Below are 15491 nucleotides of genomic sequence, written 5' to 3'. Positions count from 1 at the left end.
TCCACAAGCAGTGGCATCGACCCATTGGTTGTAAATAAACTCATCATAGATACCAAGACTAAATTTTATATATAAAAGACGTTTGTCCTTTTTCGTCTTACAGTTAATGTCATAATAGTTTAACCATCGAAAGATCTTCTAGTACAAAACCATTAGTTTTTTTTTTGCAATTTGTGTTTTTTTAATGAATATTGTTATCAAAATTTATCAGTAAAGATGAAATATCAACATGACCACCGACATAGGACCAATAAAGGGGTGTTTGTTTATTATGGTCGGCCATTTTAATGTCAGCACCTTTCTCGATGAGAAGCTGTACTATATACAGATGTCCTGCAAAACAAGCTTTCATCAGAGGGGTAATCCCGTAATTGTTTTGTTTATCTGTATTACAGCCTTCTTCTAGCAATAAGTTTACTATATCTATATCTCCACGGATACAAGCTAAATACAATTGTGTGTTTCCTTCCGTATCGGTAATGTCTTTTTCAGCTCCTTTCTCAATAAGCACTTCCACTATTGACCTATGTCCTTTATGTCACGCAACCATGAAAGGCGTGTACCCAGCATTAGTAGCTTTATGGATGTCACATGATTTGTCTACCAATAAGTTTACTATATCAATATATCCACCACGACAAGACAAATAAACCGGTGTTTGGCCTTCTTTGTCTGAAACGTTAATATCAGCACCTTTTTCAATGAGAAGCTTTACTATATACAGATGTCCTGCACAACAAGCTTTCATCAGAGGGGTAATCCCGTAATTGTTTGGTTTATCTGTATTACAGCCTTCTTCTAGCAATAAGTTTACTATATCTATATCTCCACGGAAACAAGCTAAAGACAATTGTGTGTTTCCCTCCTTATCGGTACTGTTTTTTTCAGCTCCTTTCTCAATAAGCAGTTCCACTATTGACCTATGTCCTTTACTACACGCAACCATGAAAGGCGTGTACCCAGCATTAGTAGCTTTATGCATGTCACATGTTTTGTCTACCAAGAAGTATACTATATCAATATATCCACCACGACAAGACAAATAAACCGGTGTTTGGCCTTCTTTGTCTGAAACGTTAATAGCAGCATCTTTTTCAATGAGAAGCTTGACTATTTGCAGACGTGTATTACCATATAAACTCATAAATGTGAACCCATGATTGCAAGGAGTATCTTCTTTAAAGTCTTCGCATATCGGTAAGCGTGCTATATCTTTATGACCCGCACAACATGACCAAGATAATGGGGTCATTCCGCGCTCGTCAGCAAATTTAACGTGAGCTCTATTCTCAATCAATACTTTTACTAATGGAAGATGATCTTCACCACATGCTATCATAAGAGGTGTGATTCCATCCTCGTTAGATGTTTGTATATCGCATCCAGCATCTATTAACATGTTAAAGAGTGTAATGTTACCACAAAAACAAGACCAGTATAATGGCGTGTTTCCTTCGTTATCAGTCATATTAATATCAGCACCGTCTCTTATCAAATTTGTTGCATCATCTATGTTATTGTGCATACATGCCTCTATTAGTGGGATGCAACCATTTAGATCTTGTTTATCTATGTTGGGATCAATTCTTGCATATGCTAAACTATCATGTTCAATTATTGTTTTTGGATCTGGATGCCGTTTTATTATATAAATATGCTTTCCATTCTGGAAACGTTCGATTTCTACGTCACACGTTTGTGTGTTTCTTTCTTTTTCACAAGTACCTTTACAAATATCAAAGAATAAATTCAATGTGAAACAAGAGGACTATCGATAATAAAAAAAACAACATTTATCATGAACATGTCAAACATCTTCTTAAATTGACAATTACCTGACTGCATTTTTTTAAATTCTTGACTAAATGTGAAAGCAATATCAAGGAGATTTTCGTCGCAATCGCTTTTTATGATGTTTTTTTTTTGTGTGATTAATGCTTTAGAATTAATATATCTTTTCTTAAATTTTTGTATGCTACACGAAATAAATTGAATTGAGTGAACACTCATCTTTTTCAAAAAGACAGAAACAAAACTATTCGTAAAATCTATTGAATCAAATTTAAAAAAAAAAGAATGGAATAAAAATAAAAGAAAAGAAATAGCATTTACTAACAGTAGATGAACATTTTTTTTACAGTCGCAATAGTCATTTTATGAATTATTGTATTTGTGGAAGATTCTAAGTACCATTGACGGATATGACATTGTAAATTTAGGCAACAAGCGAATATAAAGGTTATTAAAAACAATTGTTCATAAAAAAAAATGAAAGTCTGTTCACATAAGATATCAAAATAATTGATAAGATGCTTCTTCCGGTTTACAAAAACTTACTATTGGAGTTAAAACATAGGTTTTCTAATACTGATTCAAAAATATATAGTTTCTATCTACTTATGTCTGAAATAAGGGGAGTGATTTGCAACTACCAGTTAAGAAAATATCACTAACAGCCTCATACGATAGCTTGCTTCCCGCTGATTCCAAAAATATATGTTTTTTTATGTACTGTCACATAGAATAAGGAAAATAATCAATCAATTCTAGTTTACAGAAGGTCACAACTCTGGTTTATAAAAGGTGACATTCTATGCCATTAAAAGGTGACTGTATACTGAATCTAAATATGTGTGGTTTCAATGCATTTTTTCTTTGAATTAGTGCAACAAAATGCTACTTCCAGTTTGCACAAAGTAATTTCCGGATGATATATTTCAAGATCATTTGCAAAAATCCCTTTGGCTCCATCATGTATCCAAGTGAAGTTATATCCGATTAAACATTAAGTTTAGCATTTAAACGGCAATAACTCATACAAGATATCATATTAACTTCGGACTAAATGTCTCCACAACCCAGACATATAGGTTCAGTAACTTTTTTAGTATGAGGTTAGAGGCACATAATACAAGCAAATGGCAAAATTAAGGAAATAACCTTGATTTTTGACCTTGACAACATTTTCTATTTGGAGAAAAACAAGAACATCAAATCAGGATGACCTATTACTTACGCTTTATTTGCATACCACTCATGTCAATTATATAAGGGGACATAATTCTCCTATAAACTCGCATTATCGCTTCGGTTAAAATTGACCAAAGAATCCTGAGGATTAAACAAGCTATTTGAAAAATAAATTTGGCGATTTCTTATACGGTTGCGAACGACACGCACTCACAAGAAAATAACAGTGTTTTGGGAGTTAACTTTTTTTATTGGAAAATTGTTGGGTTAAACAGGGTGACTGGGGTATAGAAATATGGTCACTTGGTCTTCTCCCGACCTGCAGTAAAACGCCTGCCGAAGTGGGGCGTCCGTTTGGCTGTGCGGGATGTATCAAGTTCGCAGTCACGTCCGGTCAGAAGGGGGACGTTAAATCCGATTCCTCGTGTAAAGAGAGTGTCACGCTATTTGTACGTTAAGAACCCTTGCAACAACTCTTTGAGGGTCCGTAGGTGGCCTGTTGCAAAACAAAATTTCTGTCCCTATCCAATATACCCTTATTTTCAAGTGGCAGTCCAAATTTCCCCGACCATCATTCCAGATGGCCTCTTTTGTATCAACCTACCTATTGTATTTATTGTGAACTTGTTCTCGTCCTGAATATATATGAAATATTTGCCACTGGACGTTAAGCAACCAACAATCAATCAATAAAAGTGCAATAACCGTTCGATAACATATACCAAATATCTGAGCGAGTTGTTGAGAAATTTAGTTTGAGAAAAAAAAGAATCAGAACAATTACAATACGTATTTCCAATGCAAAGTGGATAGACCTAATTTTATATCATGCATATTGATAAAGCACTTACCGTGATAAACAAGGAGACAGCACAAACATACCAATATTACTGAAATAAAAAGAATATAAAAAAGTGTTCCAATGTTCCTGAGTTGTACATATTTATCTTTCCTACAAAGTATGTACGAGGGCAATAACTAAGTAAAAAAAAAATTGTTGGTATTTTTAAAACACATTATAAATATCTTAGAAGAATGAAGGCTTCGGAGAAAATCCAATAAGATTTCCTTTATTATCATTTTTTCTGATGGGCATTTCTCGTTGAAAATATTAAAATTTTAATGAGACATTGATGAAATCATTGATGTAATATAAATTTCATATCAATCTGGCAAGTGTAATTTTTCATATGAAAAATTATATCAAAGAGTCATAAGTCTTTAAAAAAAAATGATCTGAACTGATAAATTTTATATCAATCTTGCAAGAATTGTTCACATCCAAATGCTCACAGTGTAATTTTTCATATAAAAAAAATGATGTATCAAAGCGCCATACGTCTTAAAATAAATGATTTGAACTGATTTTAGAACTTGTCAAAAGTATTAATGATATAAACCTATAATTTTTTTTATAAGTATATGGCTAGAAATGTTCAAAGAGTGCTCATCGTGCAATTTCCATCTATTTGATATTTCAAAAGGGCATATGCTGATATAAACCTAGGATATACGTTTCATTAAAAGAGGGACGAAAGATACCAGAGGGAGAGTCAAACTCATAGATAGATAACAAACTGACAACGCCATGGCTAAGAATTAAAAGACAAACAGACAAATGTTATACTATTGTTTCAGAAGAAGGAGAACGTTTGGTACCATTAAAACGTTAAATCCCGTTGCAAATGTTTGCACCTGTCCTAAGTCAGGACTCTGATGTACAGTAGTTGTCGTTTGTTTATTTAATTTATACGTGTTTCTCGTTTCTTATTTTTTATATAGATTAGACCGTTGGATTTCCCGTTTGAATGGTTTTACACTAGTAATTTTGGGGCCCTTCATAGTTTGTTGTTCGGTGTAAGCCAAGGCTCTGTGTTGAAGGCAGTACTTTGACCTATAATGGTTTACAAATTTATATAAATTGTCATTTGGATGAAGAGTTGTCTCATTAGCACACACAACACATCTTCCTATATCTAAATAATAGTACATAAGACACAACATAGAAAAATAAAGAATAAGCAGCACGAACCCCAACAAAAACTTGCAGTGATCTCAGGTGCTCCGGAAGAGTAATCGAATCCTGCTCTACATGTGACACCCGTCGTGTTGCTTACGTTATTACAATTCCGGTAAATAGTCTTGTTCGGTAGGTCACATTCGTGAAAAGGGAAAGGTTATTGCAGTTACGATATAAGGCACATATCCAATATCATCTGTGAAACGGTTATTTCATAACGGTCAACCAGCTCATGATGGCGTTCAATAAATTTACGAAGGGGTGAATTCAACTTCACAATTTAGAACTCTTGGTCTATATAGCGGAAAGTAGAGTTAAATGATATTGCTAACTTCTTATCTTTCTTCATAAGAAGTTCCTGTATGATGTGTGCCTCATTATAATAAAGACACAAGTCAGCAAGAAGAGGGACACAATAGGTTCCCATTAGAATTTTGACGGTCTTTTGAGAAACACGTCTTCCGAACGTAACAGATATGTTAAGACGTGTACACAAGAGATCACTAACGATGCAATTTTTCATATGACTAATGTTTCCAAATGGGCATAACTCTTTCACAATTAAATGATCGGCACTAATTTTCGAACTTGTCAAAACACCACTAAATAAAAACTATAATATAAGTTTCATAAAAATTCTGTGCACAAGAGAGCGCTAACAAGGCTGGACAGACAGAGACTGGTAGTTCTATATCTAACGCCACGCGCACGTCGTGTTAGACAAAAAGATGTTCAAGGTACATGGAAAAGGAACATAAACAAGGCAGAAGATGTTGTATCATTTTAAATGAGACAACGCTCCACAAAAGACCAAATGACTCAGCAGTTACCAACTAGAATCATATTCAAAACAGTGTGGTCCTGGCCATTGATTTACGACCTAAATTATCCCATTGACTGTGACAGATAAGGTGAACGTTTGTCTGTAATGACCGTTGCTCACTTCTTACTTATTATAGAATTTAAACTGTGGGGTCACCAAAGGTTTTTAACGCCTTCAATAATAAAATAATTCGAAAAATTATTCAGGAATAACCTTTATGTTTTGATTTATATTATTGATATAAATCAACACATCGTATAATTCCGGATTCGTTTTTCGAATCGCTTTATTTAGGTGTTGAGAACCTTTGGTAACCCCACAGATTTAGTGTCTTTAAAAAGTACATAGTGAACAGTGATTGTTACCGACAAACGTTCACCTAATCTGTCCCAGTCAATGGGATAATTTAGGTCGTCAATCGATGGCCAGGACCACACTGTTTTGAATATGATTCTATAATAAAATCATCAAAGATACCAGGATCAAATTTAGTATATACGCCAGACGCGCGTTTCGTCTTACAAAGACTCATCAGTGACGATCGAATCCAAAAAATAAATAAAAAAAATGCCAAATAAGGTACGAAATTAAAGAGCAGTGATGACCAAAATTCCTAAACGTTTTGCCAAATACAGCTAAAGTAATCTATGCCTGAGGTAGAAAAGCCTACGAATTTAAAAAATTCAAAAATTTTGTAAACAGTTAATTTTTAAATATAACCATAACCATATCAATGATAATTCATGTCAGCACAAAAGTGCTGACTACTGGGCTGGTGTTCCCTCGGGGAAATAAATCTCCACCAGTAGTGGCATCGACCAAGTGGTAGTAAATAGACTCATCATAAATACACTCAACATACGGCTTGAGGCGCTACTTACACATGTCTTAATGCCAGTAATAAAGTTAATGTTCATTTCACTACACAATCATTTGAGGAACGTAAAATCTCCGCAACATTTTATATTTTTAACGTCTGGGATCTGATATAATTTATTGATGATTTGTTGCCTAACATTATTGAAAGCCTTTCTAAGTAAAACTATTTATTTTCGTTTGCCCATTTTGAAATGTCATGCCGGTGGCTTTATCTTCCACATTTCTAAAATCGAAAGCAAAGGAACTCAGTATACTCGAGACATTTTTTGTTGTAATGAAGACTGTGAGATGTCTATTGTTATACATGTAATTGGGTTGGTCACTCTGTTAAGTTTCTGTTTCATTGACAAAAAGATTGAGATAAAAGAAATGTCAAGAAGTTATCTTTAATAGTTAAATATAAAAAAAGAAGATATGGTATCATCGCCGATGAGACAACTATCCACAAAAGACCAAAATGACACAGACATTTACGGCCTTCATCAATGAGCAAAGCCCATACCCCATAGTCAGGTATAAAAGGCCCCGATAAGACAATGTAAAACAATTCAAACGAGAAAACCAACGATCTTATTTATATAAAAAAAATGAAAGAAAAACAAATATGTAGCACATAAACAAACGACAACCACTGAATAACAGGCTCCTGACTTGGGACAGGCACATACATAAATAATGTGGCGGGTAAAATACTCGTTTGACCAAAGACAGGAAGCATAACTGCTAATCTCTTGTTCAAGATACAATTGTATTTATAAAAAGTCACATTTCTCATTGACGTTGCTTGTGATAGTATGCAACAATTTAAAGAATTATCAAGTTAATTCATCTTTGGACTCCCCATTATAAATCTTCCCAGCTACTTTACATTTGCTATACAAAATGAATTATTCTACTTGGGTTGATAATAGCAATAAGTGTTTAAATCAATCTTAATATATCCAGGGTTTTCTACAACAGTCCATTTTGTTTTCGAGCATCATCAAAGTTTTATTGAGTGAGTAATCAATTTTTCTACAGGAGAAAAGTGATATATTGATGCATATACAATACAAAAAAATGAACCAAAGCGCCTGTGAGCACTGAAAGATATAGATTGCCTTCATTTTGCAAGTTTGTATATTTTTAAATGAAATATTTAATTGTATTTTATTTGACAGGCTAAACATTTGAGTTGGGTTAAATATCCTCAATATATATTACTTTTTTTTTTTCATCGAAAAATGTTTTCCTGACCATTATGGTAAATGAAATACCCATCATATTGCACCTTAAATAACAAGGTATAAGATAACAATTAATTGCTTTATATGGACCAGATAGGATCTAAATATTAATCACTTCACAGTACTATTTTGTTTGAACTATCAAATGTAGTGATCAACCTAGGAAGAAATAGATACTTTGTCCGCAAAATGATTGTACAATGTACAATTTAACAATATTGTCCAAAAATTCAAAGAACTAAAGATATATGGATATGACTACTTTTTATATATTTTGAAAGAAAGAAATTTGAATTGCCTTTAAATGTAGACAATACAGTTGTAAATTTGTATAACATTCTACTTACTAATAAATCCGCACTGGGATTCCAAAGACGCATATAAAACATAATTGTTACAGCAGGACACACTTGACATGACGTTATATGCATCGAAATGAGCAAAAGTTTTCATTAAAAAAAAAGACAAAGCACAAAGTCATCTATGTTATTGATTTTTATAGTTTAATTCCTTTTGAATGATATGCAGAACATGTTTTTTTTTGTATAGCAGAGGAGCTTGAATTTGAATAACCCGCAATCTAAACCGCAAAGGGACACCAATATCGTGCGTAACGTTTTTCCTGAGCATTGTCTTTCCCTACGCTAACAGCTTTTAGAAACGGGTGTTCATGGTGGTTTGTTCCATCTAAATGCAATGGGGTGTGCATTTCTTCTCAATATAAATGTAAAATTCAAAAGACATTCTGCAATTCTCGATGACATAACTCACTCACGTGTTCAAACCAAATGATGTTGTTTTTGTTTTATAAATAATAGATATTCTATTATTGTCTATAGTGTGTATCAAGGTATTTTCTATTTTAAAATGCATATTTTATGTGATTATACAAGTTAAAGGAATTTGAGTCAAATTTTGAACAATTTCCAATTTGTAAAAGCACGTTTTGAAAAATTACAATTTGTACAAAGTGAGAAACAAAATAAGCAAATTGAAACTTATACATAAAATATACATATTTAAAAACAGCCTGAACCTAAATGTTGACGACATAGATGACGGAATCAATTATCACTATGTCTTGGTTATGCTACATTTATGTCTAACGCTTGAAAATAAAATGAGATATAGGACATCTCTGTCTGATTTATCTTCTTACTGACTTAATTCTATAAAAACGATTGTTATCATTAAAAAAATAAGTTTCAACTCGCAAATGCGAAGATGACCTTAAATTGATTTGAAAATGTATATGTCCTTTTTGGTCAGAAGGCACTTCAACTGTTTCAGTTCTTATACATTATACATTATTTTCATTCAAGTGTTCGACTTTAAACGTTTGGCAACATGCTTATTACTAAAACTGAAACCTGTTATGAACTTATTAAGTTATATCCATTTGACTATCGAAGGTGTTGCAATATAGTTAATCACTCTATATCCTAACTTTTTACACTATCAATAATATCATACAAAGTCTATTTCCATCACATCTATTTATTCTTTTTAAAAACATTTTCTGAATATTTCTCTTGTCTATTTAACTAAGGACCCAACAGCTAGGTTTAACTATAACAATTCTAATTATGCCACTCTTTGTAAGAATAAGACAACTAAAAACAAGCTAAGCACGACCGAAAATCAACCCCCAACTTTCCATCCTATTGTAAAGTGATTTCATCATGAGAAAGAGAAAAATGTACATGCAGGATGTTTGTTTCTACGTGTCTGGTATATCGAGAAATTTCTAGATAATGTTTTGTTTGAATGATAGCAAATTACAAAGTCCTTACTTATAAATTTATATTGCATTTTAAATTTGTTTGATACAAAAAACGTCAGTCCTATTACTTTCATCATTTGTACTATGGTGTCTTTCAGAAACAAAGAGCAATAGTGCCGAGTTTAATCACTGTGCTGAAAACTTGATTTATTATAAATATATGATTTTAACTATATTGTTGTAGACGTGGCATGATTTTTAAAAAATAAAAGATAGTTAGGGTATCACCAGCCTATTAGTCAGCACTTCTGTGTTGATTTGAGTTATCATTGATATGTTCATAATTATATATTAACTGTTAACAATTTGTGAAATACTAAGCCTTTTCTTCCTCAGGAATATATAATATTAGCGGTATATTGCGAAACCTTTCGGAATATTTGATCTTCAACTTCGTACTTTATTTGGCATTTTTAACATCATTTTATTCGTCTGCCGGAAATATATATTTCAATCCTAGTATCTATGATGAGTTTATTTAGATAGGCTTACAAAGTATACTAATCATAAAAAGACATTGTGACAGGCTATTAACCATGCAATTTTCCTTCATAGATTGTAACATTACTCCACAATCGTTGTTTTTTTTTAAAAGATATTAGATAATAAAAATGTTAAATTTTCATACTTTACCTGCAGTGAGAGTCAGAGACACAAGTACTTGAAAAGCTGTTATTTCAAACTTCATCGGTTGTCGATATTTGTCATTACCTAAAACAATATTCGAATAGTTGATCTATTATATGTTTTTTTTATAACGTATTGGACATTCATTATACTCACAATAAATAGATTTAAATCACAGTGACAATACACCCTTTGAAAATAGTTGAATTATTTACTTTTTGTAACGACGAAAATTTGTTGCAGGTACCTAATAAATTGACTGCTTATGACACATTTCTTTCTACACAAAACTCTGTAAACGTTGTGTGGCATTTGTTGTTGTTTTGTAAACGCTATGAAAGTTAGAAAATATACAACGTTTATTAGAGGTTTCTCAACATCTTACGAACGAACGAAAATCGCCCTAACTTGACGTAACTTGTAACAAGAAAAGATGGAGCAGATATTTATCTAATAATTTTGGATTATCAGCTGTGCTCTTCTTCCCTTTGAAATGTCTTTTACGTGTAAAATATGCATGCTTGATTTTTTTAAACCATTTTGAATCAAATTCAAATTATATTTATTTCATATTATATAATATATAATATACAATTTACTGTTCAATCAACACAGTTGAAAGTCTTATTTATCTATTAATTTAAGTGAAGAATATTTAATCAAAGGACAGTAATCGTAAAAGAAATTTTAATAAACATGATGACAACATCACTATTAAGTATATGTGAGAAAGGTAAATATAGATTCATGCATATGGATCGAAAGGTATAGGATTTTTTTTAATCTTAGCTAGAAGCTGATTAACGGTAGAAATTCTTTCGTGGACACGAGGTAAAATAAATCTAGCCTTTCGATTTAAATTTGAAAATGAAACATCCCAATAAGTTTCGGAATAACTTCTTTGCCCCAACCACTAAAATCCAAATGTTCTCTTCTTATTGATATATTGTTATAAATTGGTAGACTTAACAAGAAAAATAAAGGAAAATATTGAAATACATATTTAAACTTAGATATTGTGTTTTTTTGTTTGTTATCATGGCCTTTCTTATTTTATGTGTGTATGTTTCCTCTATAGTATAATTATGAGTATATACATTTTTTTTCTTGTTTATTATTTCCGTTAAGCTTCTATGGCATACTGTGCATATTTCCTCTAGTTTTCATATTTCTAATTTTTCTTTTTAGTTAGGGGTGTAATAAATAAAAATATATATTTTGACTATGTGACTACCAGTTGTGTTAGGGATGTAGCACTCATACTTTCAACAAGAACACACAAAACTCTATTTCTAACGATAGATCGAGTGCACCTTTGAATTTCTTTAACTGATTCCCAATAAATATAAGAAACAAAAAAGCTATGTTACGACATATCTATTCAAGATACTTTCCGATACGAAATAATGAAACTCATAGTAACTCAAACCGATTGGACCCATAGAAGGGACGTGTGGATATATTAAATATATTAAAGTTGTGTTATCTCGATCACTTATCAATCCTTTACCAAACGCTTATTTCGCAATGAAATGAATGAAATATTTGCCACTGAACGTTAAACACCAAACAATCAATCAACCAATTGCAAACTAGATGTGTTGAATTTTAATCAAGGACATTATAAAAAAAAATCTTTTTGAATGGATAAGGGAGATAAATGGAACGCATATATACGACATGTCAACAAACGGAACTCAACGTAAGAAAACGAAACAGTCAACAACAGAAAATAAATTGGAACACAGATGTTTAATGACAACAATAAAATGCAAGGTTGCAAAAAAGGATATTAAGTTGTTAACTGTTGTCTTTTAAACACACTGCAGTATCGGTAGACATTTATTATGGATTTTATTATAACAAAATTACTGCTCCATAACGATACGTTCGCAGAGTTTCGTCCGTTCGTAAGATGTTAAAAAACCTCTAATAAGTCTTTACTGACCCTGTTTGATCTTTCAAAAAATGCATGCACATATTGGTGGTAAACAGACATTTTACAAACGTAGAAAAAATATATCGCTTAATCAAGTTCCAGTTAGAAACAAATGTTGCGTTTGTACTAACAAACGACGAACAACAAACTGTGGACGCATCTTTAGCGAGTGCATAGTTTGTCAAAGTGTATGTAAACTTTGCGAACGTATGTTAGGAACAAATGATCAAAACATGTGCACGCTAATTCGTTTGCTAACGTTTGTGTGAAAAAGAAAGGCATCCTTAATTTGTAATTTCGAATCTGTTCAACGTCTTGATTTATCTATGTTATATACCACTTCGCCTTATAATTTCATTAAGAAAAAAATCACACACCCAATTAAATGAGCATTTAAAAGTAAGAATGTGAATATATATGTTCAAACTCGTAAGCATTTTTTATGTAACGACAAACAACATAATTATATGTCAATTGAACTTGTTTTGATACGATAATTGGCCTTAAATTTTTACTTGAGAATATTTTTGTTGGCTGTGAAGATTCCGTTTATCGTCAAGATATCAGAAGTCAAATGGGAACAAACTGTAAATATCATTTTGCAGACTGTTTTTTTGTATTGTTATAAATAACAGTCTATATCTTAAACCATCAAAAGGGAACAGCATCTGCTACAAAACTTTTATAACACTATTAGATATTTTGAATGAAATTTTGGCTCTCAATAATGACGACTTCAGTATGTACATTAAACATATCTATCCTGCTGAACTGATTTTAAATAAAGCTTATACTATCACAACCCTTACTAGATCTTGATATCTATATCTTAAGCGGGAAGTTCAATACAAAGATCTAAGAAAAAAGGGATGATTTTTCATTTCCTATTGTAATTCCCTCATATTTAAATGGTGACGTTCCCCTGTCACCATCTTATGGTGTTTAAATATCTCCACTTGTTTGATTTTCTCGTGTACATGTATTCGGGTGTTTTAGTTTAACAAAAGAAATGTCAAAATCACAACCTAGTTAAAACATTTACTAAGTTTTATCATCGGCAAAAGGACATCGTACGTAAATATAAATCAACATTCAGACATTTCATACGTTCATGTAATTCATGATACGGGTTATATAAAAAGGAAGATTTGGTATGATTGCCAATGAGACAACTCTCCACAAGAGACAAAAATGACACAGAAATTAAGAACTTTAGGTCACCGTACTGTTCTCCTAAGATATAGGATGATGGTAAGCCCAAACGTGAGAGATTGTGCTTGATTTTCATATGATGAATACATAATCTTTCAATAGGTTTGATTGAGGGAATTCGAAGGAGCTTGTATGTCAGTAACTGTCAGTAGTCCTTTGTAAATTTATGTATCATTTTATTCTTGCTGATTATCTTCTTCTGTTACCAATTATGACATCGATTTCTTGACAGCTGAGTTTTACTGTGCGTGCTGCAGTGTGTTTGTTGATTGACAATTTGGAAGAGATAAAAGGAGCTTGCGTCTACTCCAAGCAAGAAGCCCCTGGTTTTTCTTATTCTTGTACGTTTTTGTTAGATTTCTGTTTACTTATATGCTGGAGATTTTAGTGTGACGTCACTTTTCACTAAACAAGCACATATATGTATTTAGATGCCAGCTGAAGTCCCAATTACGGGTACAGGATTTTCTAGCTGTGTTGAAGACCCGTTGATAGCATTAGCGACGATTTCTGCTCTTTGGTCGTTTTTTTCATTTGACTCATTCCAAATTTTTATCTTCAATTTATGTTAACAAAAACCAGGTTCAATCCACCCTTTTCTACATTAGAAAATGCCTGTACCAAGTCAGGAATATGACAGTTGTTATCCATTCGTTTGATGTGTTTGGACATTTGATTTTGCCTTTTGATTTTTGATTTTCCTTTTTGAGTTTTCCTCGGAGTTCAGTATTTTTGTGTTTTTACTTTTCACACTTGTAACAAATAATAATGTGATGCTATCGAAAGCTCCACACTTACATTTCAAATAAATATTCATATATGTTTATACACAAAATTCGATTTCAGTCACATTAGGTTTAATACTTCTTTTCTCGATTTTTTACATTCATTCATTAAGCATTTATTTGTATTGGGGCTCATTTCCTTAACCCTGAACTTTCAATTACTATATTATCTTTTTAATTTTGATATTTGTAGATAATGTATTTAATTTAATCAAAATTTGGTATACGAATGTAAATGTTGATATTCGAATTTTAACAATACTAAAAAAAAGGGACAATTGAATTACAAACATGAAAATAGGTTCTTATATGTCTTAGAATAAAAAATATTCTATGATATATATTATAAGTCTTAACATGATGTATGTTCGAATGATAGTTAGTCGTATGAATGAATGTCTTGAGTTTGATTTTCTGAACTGCTACAGAAAAGGAGCCATACCCTCCCCAATCACGACCCGCATTTATCATTCATACATAATCGCCAATGCATTTTAAAAAGAAAGCCAGTATTTTTTTCCCGATTTTCAAAAAAATTACCGATGAATCAGATTCATAACGTTTTTTTTTCTCAACAACTGAGCAAAACTATACGCTTAATAATTATCCATCGAAATGATCTCTGAAGGCTGCCGATGATATAAACATTTATAGAAATAAGCAAACGGATAGACCACTATGCATTTACGTGCAATCGTGGAATGTCAATTTTTTTTTAAAGCTGGTTTGATTTCATGTTATAATTTAAATGTAATTCATACTTTTATTCATATATGAATCATTTTTTCTTGTGTCGTCCTTGTTTCACCTTTACTAATCAATGTTGATATGTTTTTTAATTACGGAACATGGTAAGCAAATGCGTAACCCGTCGAAAAAAATAACGTTGCATGAATTCGGATTCAAATGAGTTTGGATTATTTACTCACCAACCAAAAATGCATGTGCGATGCTCACGGGTTTGTATACGACAAAATTAAATCAAACTGACCTAACAGCTAATAGCTTTTATAAAGGTTTTTAACACACAATCATATTTCATCATTTTTAGAATCGTGACTAATCCCCTTTATAAATGAAATAAAAATAATACAGAAATATTTGAAGTTTATTTGTTTTAACAGGTCAAACATGCTTCTTCATTTTCATTCGATATGAACCAGCATAATGTTTTCTACATCTATAGAGAAAGTTTTTCGTACGCAAAAAAAAATCGTTTTAATTACG

General features: G+C 31.9%; 1 protein-coding gene across 1 annotated transcript; it reads right to left on the bottom strand.

Annotated features, from left to right (window-relative positions):
* Positions 1 to 538: 538 nt before the first annotated feature.
* LOC134697834 (kinase D-interacting substrate of 220 kDa B-like) lies at positions 539 to 3080 on the bottom strand. Its single transcript, XM_063560121.1, has 2 exons — positions 3017 to 3080; positions 539 to 1725 (listed from the first exon to the last, which is right to left on the bottom strand). The coding sequence occupies exons 1-2, from the start codon at positions 3078 to 3080 to the stop codon at positions 539 to 541; spliced, it is 1251 nt and encodes a 416-aa protein (XP_063416191.1).
* Between the last annotated feature and the right edge of the window lie 12411 nt (positions 3081 to 15491).

The sequence above is a fragment of the Mytilus trossulus genome, chromosome 14 (assembly GCF_036588685.1).
Source record: "Mytilus trossulus isolate FHL-02 chromosome 14, PNRI_Mtr1.1.1.hap1, whole genome shotgun sequence".
In the NCBI taxonomy this organism is placed as follows: domain Eukaryota; kingdom Metazoa; phylum Mollusca; class Bivalvia; order Mytilida; family Mytilidae; genus Mytilus; species Mytilus trossulus.
The sequence above is the reverse complement of the archived record's forward strand: the minus strand, read 5'-3'. Positions and strand labels throughout refer to the sequence as shown.

Excerpts from the sequence above, each read along its gene's own strand:
- LOC134697834 (XM_063560121.1), bottom strand. The coding sequence starts at position 3,080 with ATGCGAGTTTATAGGAGAATTATGTCCCCTTATATAATTGACATGAGT. Across the intron at positions 1,726-3,016 it reads GAGTGGTATGCAAATAAAGC|GTACTTGTGAAAAAGAAAGA; the intron begins GTAAGTAATAGG and ends ATATTTGTAAAG.